Source organism: Natator depressus, chromosome 1 (assembly GCF_965152275.1).
Source record: "Natator depressus isolate rNatDep1 chromosome 1, rNatDep2.hap1, whole genome shotgun sequence".
Classification (NCBI taxonomy): Eukaryota; Metazoa; Chordata; order Testudines; family Cheloniidae; genus Natator; species Natator depressus.
The window spans coordinates 12,491,913-12,497,912 of NC_134234.1; the positions used below are offsets into that span (position 1 = coordinate 12,491,913).

The 6,000-nt window shown below is 44.1% G+C and overlaps 1 protein-coding gene across 2 annotated transcripts in view; it reads left to right on the forward strand.

Moving 5' to 3' along the window:
• The window catches only part of RAB6A (RAB6A, member RAS oncogene family), a 104,298-nt gene extending 99,033 nt beyond the window's left edge, over positions 1 to 5,265 (forward strand). Inside the window, exon 8 of one of the 2 annotated variants that reach the window (XM_074954849.1) lies at positions 2,192 to 5,265. In XM_074954849.1, the coding sequence (XP_074810950.1) occupies positions 2,192 to 2,256 (65 nt within the window). In that variant the 3' untranslated portion in view covers positions 2,257 to 5,265. The remainder of the gene's footprint in view (positions 1 to 2,191) is intronic. The other variant, XM_074954840.1, reaches the window with a different exon arrangement.
• Positions 5,266 to 6,000: the final 735 nt, after the last annotated feature.

Here is a 6,000-nt window from a genome sequence, read left to right on the forward strand (position 1 = left end):
TCTCTGGGTGCACTGTAATGATGGAGTGTCAGGTTTGGGGATCCGAGTACCACAAAGGGAGTCATTTATTAGAGGCTGCGTCAGAGGGGAGCGTTTGAGTGACCATGTGCCATTGTTCACTATTGGCTGTCATTGCAAGGGGAAGGTTTTGGAAAGCAGCACAAGTTGCTCAGTGACGCCAGTGAGAGAGCTGGGGGAAAGGATTCATGATTATTTCCCACAAAGGCATTCTCAACGCCTGGGAATGCCGTCCAGAAATGGTGTGGTAGTGTGGGAGGGTCAGTGCTCCTAAATCCCATGACGGGTATGGTATGAAAAGGGATTGTCTTTTTCTGATCCAGTCCAGGGCCAATGCCAAAAGTTAACTGAGTCTGTAACATTGCCACGGCACCCTTCTAAACCTGGTACATTGAGGGGCTAAACCTTAAATCTCATCTTATTACCCTCCTCTTCCCCCCACTGCAGTTCTGACACACAATCGCCAATTTCTGGGCAGTCACTTGTGAGTGATTGGAATGCCTTCTGTTAGGGGTGTCAGATTCGTTCTGTGGCAAGAGCCAAATTACCGTCTGTCACTCCGTGAACCTGGCGTTAAACTTTCACTAGTCCTTTGGGCACTTAAGCCTCCTCACTTTCACTCTTCTTCTTTCCTGCCCCCTCCCTCTCCTGGTACTGGTGCTGTGGGGTGGAGTGACAGTGGTGGGGTGGGCACTCTTTTCTGTGAGGCTGGGGATGCTTAGAACAGCAGGAAGCTGGAGGTCGGGGAGCAGAGAAGCATCTGCTCTCCTCACCCCATTGCTATGGGGCTCTGCAGTGGCAGCGAGAGGCTGGGAAGAAGTCTCTTTAAGCTGGGACACGGCAGCCCTTGTAGGCACTCAGGGAGAAGGGGAGTGAGGAGGAGCGCAGATGCCTGTGACCAATCAGGTATGAGTTCTCTTAAGCTCCTCCCACTTCATGGGTCCAGCCCTGTTGAAGTTGACGTGCAGGAGCTGCAGGTTGAATGCCTTTGAAATGTGGAGGCGGTTGCAAGCTGGAAGAAAGGGTCCTGAAAGTAGGATCTGCCCCGCGAGCCATGTGTTTGACACCTGGGCTTTATGCCATTAGAAATTTGGGTTCCTGCTTTCAGAGGAGATACGGCTGCAGTGTTAGCTTCAAAATGATGGCTCCTAAAACAGCAGGATAATCAGGACAACTCTCTCTATTTATAATCCAGTCTTCACAATTTGTCAGGCCTAGGAGACAAATACTCTGTACCAGTCACTCTGTCTTCCCTAGACCCTGGCCCACAGAGTGGTTGAAAAATTGTCCCAGGGTCCACCATAGCCCTCAGTCCTCTGTAAATGGAAACAGTTGTGAGCTTTGGGCCATGGAGGGGGTTGCTGAAGGGTGGTGTGGGGGGGGGGGCGGCGCTGAGATGAACTGGGCCTTCCTCGCTGCCCTGGAGCTGCGACCAGGGAAGGGGACGTGCAGGAGCTGCTCTCTGTGAGTTGGTGAGAGCAGGGCTGAGGGAGGGAAAAGAGAGCAAGCTTCTCTCTGCTCTTGCTGGGCTCTACTGGCCTGTGTGTGTTGCTGCTTCCTCAGTAACCCACTTTTGGGTGTCTCCCCCAGCTGAAAGCTGCTGTTCTCTACCACTGGAAAGCAAAGACTGGTTATAGTGTTTGTTTCTGGCCCTAGTGGTTTGAGACACTGGACATACAAGCCATTTTCAATCTAGCCGTGGGTTAGAGACTGCCCTAGATCTTCAACCTGTGTACCTTTCATTTCCTGCTGTCAGAATATCTTGGAAACAGGAAGAGGTGATTAGGAGACAGCAGGAAGGGAAAGATCTTACAGGGGTGGGCACTGCATTTCGAAGAGCTTGGCAAGGACACCCCAAGCCTGGCCTGGGCACGCCCTTAGGTAATTAGCACAAATCTCAAATCAGTAAAGGGGGCTAGGAAATCTACCTTGACTTATCTGAGGCTGGGATTTTCAAGGATAGTGCCCCACTGAATACCAGTAGGAGTTGGCGCCTAGCTGTGTTAGGCTTCTCTGAAAATGCCAGCCTAAAGCCCCACCTAGAGGCAGTGCAGAGAAATATGGCAGAACGAGGATTGCTGGGTCCTGTATTCAGAGCAAGGTTGGCTTTGGACCCAGCAGGGCCAAGGTGGGGAGTGCTCCGACTTGTTTGCCTTAACTTACTTACTTCCAGTGATTGACATAAAACTGGAAAAGCCTCAAGAGCAGCCTGTCAGTGAAGGAGGTTGTTCCTGCTAATACCATGTTGCTTCTCTTACCTTTCTCCAGAACATCACTGCTTCCCCTCCCTTTACTCTTCATTGACTGCAGTGTGAATATTGGCTTGAACCGTCCCCTTTCAGTAATAACGTATTGCAATTCATCGTTGCTGGCTGTCTCGTGGAGATGATCTCTTAGCTTCACAAGCACACACACAAGAGAATGTCAGTGTCTTCATTATTTATAAGAAAAAAAAATAAAGCCAAAATATTCCAGCATATTCCAGTTATAACTTTAAAAAGATAGGTACAATTTCTTAATATTGGTTCCTTTTTTAATGTTATGATATTGCACTTTGAAATGATGGAAATTGAGTAAATTTTGAGTTGGACTTGGTGAAGAGGTATGTGCAGAATAACACTTATATCTTACCCACTTGATTTCGCTATCAAACTGGAAATGACTAGACAGCAGTCAAAAGAAAGGTAGAGTTGGCGTATCCTTTAGGGTTAGATGCTGCCCTTTCAATATAAAATAAACAAAAAAGCTATAATCATCCTCTACGGTGAGATGCTCTGAATCTTTTTTTCAAGCCCCAAACATTTTGGAAACCTGAAACTTTAGCAGGGTTTTGATGCTGAAAAAGGCTACCGAGTCTTAGTCTTCGCAGAGTCAATATGAACAAATTTCCAAGAAAGCAGACCCAGAAATATTACATTTCTTTCTGATATCGATAGATGGCTTTTTTGGGCAGGGACACGTGCTAACGAAACACTTTTGCGGGAGACAAGTAAACAGATGTCTTGGATACACAATTAGTTTTAAAAGCATTTTTTTCTTTTATGTAGAACTCCAATAAAGTAAATTATTACTCGAGAGATTGGAACGTGACATTTTGGCTATTGGGGAGAAAAGCAATTTTTTAAAAAGAGGGAAGTTTTAAACAAAGTTCAGCATCAGCACTAAAAACAATTTGGTCAGTGGATTAGCATGTCCAAATTTAGTAGAAAGACAAAACAGCATTTGATGGAACAAGTAGAAATGTTACAATAATTTACAGTTAATATGGGGTGGATGGATTGAGGATCAGCTCGTGGGTTTCCTTATCATGGTCCTAAGTAAATTGAGGAGGGGGGGATATTTACTTGTGAGTCTATAGAAGTAGATTTGAAAGACCCTAGGTGAAAAAGGGAATTTTAATAGGATGGAAAGAAACTTACGATTATGCAGACGTATGCCTTTAATTTTTAGCATTTTTTATGTTGGGTCTTCCAAGTTGGTTTAGTTTTTTCATTAGATCTGTATAGTTTGGTTAAATAGCTAGTAATTTAGTTTTATATTTAACTAAGCTACAGTTAACCATTTTTCTTTTATATTTATTTCTCGGCTTAATTTTTTTTTACTATTTTCAGTATTTTTTGTTTTGCTGAGGAATCCGTGTAGAGCTTTGCCAATGTTGCAAGATGTAGCTATCCAAGAAACACACAGAAACCAATACACTAGATGCGCACCCTCGTAATCTTTACTAGTCCTTGTGAAATTGCTGTCAGTTAATAAACACAATTGTAAATACATTGTTTGCAGGAAGAGTATTGCTGAGTTACAGTGCAGGAAAAAAATGCCTTACAAGCACTACTTAATTGACAAAGTCTAAAGATGGAATTGAAAACACTCAGACTCCTCCCTCCTTCCCTTCTGCCCTTCCCCCACTGAAAATAACCAACCTGGGGGGAATAGCCCCCCTCCCCCACTGCTGTCACCTGGCAATATGCAGAGAAAGTGTGGAATTCTGCATTCTGGAGTTGAATGTCAAATCAATACCTGCCCTGGGTTTCTAATAACTCTGCATACCAATAACTTAACATTAAAGGCAAAAATGAGATGTAAAGTGCTTTTATAATGCAATATTAAAGGCGATTTTTTTTTGACGTGGCATGTCTTGAAATAAACAGTGAAATATGACGAAGGATCATATTTTTTATTTCAAAGAAGCTGATGTGGGGAGGAAAACCTGGCTACTTTTCCTGTATTGTAGTCGCCTTTATTGTGCAAAAAACAAAGACCCCATCTCGCTGCTTTTAATATTCAGTTTTCTTTGGCTTGGATTCTTGAAGTAATTTGGGTTGTTCGTAGTTCGGATTTCTGTAAACAAACGCAGCATTTTTGCCTCCAGTAAAGTATAAAGAAAACACTAAAACAAGGTGCTTGAACAGCAGCTCTTTGCCCTGCAGTTCTAAGTTTGAAACGTTTGACAAGCCAGGCCCTAGGTAAGTCAGATGGTCACTCAAGCAAGTAGTCCTTACTCAGCTGAGTCATCCTGCTTATTTTAATGGGGCTACTTGTGCAAGCTGTGGGCTGCTCATCTGAGTAAGGGTTTGCAAAATCAGCCCATTAGGACTTGTTTTTGCCAGAAAATGAGGGTTAGAACCTGACCTCGAGGAGTTGTCTTGAACATGTTAAACACCCTGTGGTTGCATAAACCAGGACAGCTCGTGTTTTTAACATTTTCAGTTGGTCATGGTTGATTCCTACTGAAACCAGGGCGTACCTCTGACTAGCAACAACTTGTCCCTGCATCCACTGACTGCAGTCATATATAACATTGTGCTAGGGTCCATGACTCTCAACGCATGTTCCAATACTGCCCCGTTTTCTAGTGAAAGGAACTCCCCTGATAACGTACATGGAAGCAGAATGTTTATTGTATGTACAGTGCTTCCTCATTCCAAGCTGTCTAGCTTTTCTTTGCTCCATTCATGCTGCCAGTTGACCCATAACAACAGGCTTGGTTTTAAATAGGGTTTTAAAATGGTAAAAATTTCCACTTTGTTTCTTTTCCCCTCCCCACCCTGGCTTGATGATGTACAGTACATTCTGCAACTGTCCATTACTCACTTTTTGTCTTGATGCAAAGTAGCTGAAGAAATTGTAAAAGGGGGGAAAAGGTTCCTTCTCTTCTTCGTGTTGGAATGTCACTGGTACCTCAGCTCTGTTTGATAATATAAAACAACAAAAACTCCTTAGCGCTTGAACTAAATAAATACCTGTCTCATTGGAACTCTTTGATGGCTCTTTTCTCTAAGAACGTGGTGGGGGAAGGAAGGAACTCTGGTTTATTTACTTAGCAGGAGGCTTGGATCTCTTTTCTCTTGGAACAAGAAAATAGCTCTATCTACCTTCTCCCCCAAAGTAAGCTTAGTGTGTCCATGAAATACTCTCCAGTCTAAGCTACTGTGCCCTGTTCTGAAAATTTAATTCCACAGAGAGCATCACTTTAATGTCTTGTGGCACAAACTAGAGCAGCCTTTGCAACGTTAGCTCTTGGCTGTAGCAGTCGCTCTTTTTCTCTCCTTCCCCTGCATCTGGTGACCACCTTGACCTTGGAAGTCAGTAATCTTCTCTTTTCGGTTTTAAAATCCTTGTAAAGAAAAACAGCAGTCCCACAAGCAGGTACATTGGTGGCCAGCCTCTGTGTTGAGCCCCGTCCGTTGGCACTGCCTGTCCTGCTGTTCAATTCGTCCTCTAAGATCCAAGAGCTAGCTCCAAGACTGAGGGTGGAACTAGCTCGTATGGTGAGGGCATGTGCACAATGGAGAGGAAGCCACGACCGCTGGTGAAGATTCTGCTGGTAGGCTTCGCTTAATCAAGAAGAGAGATGGTGGTTGTTGGAATTGCTAATGAGGTAACAACAGTCCAATGCTGAAGTGCTGGTATATGTAGCAATGACTGGGAAACGCTAGCCAGGATCATGGAGGGAGAAATACAAGAGAATTCCATAAGCAC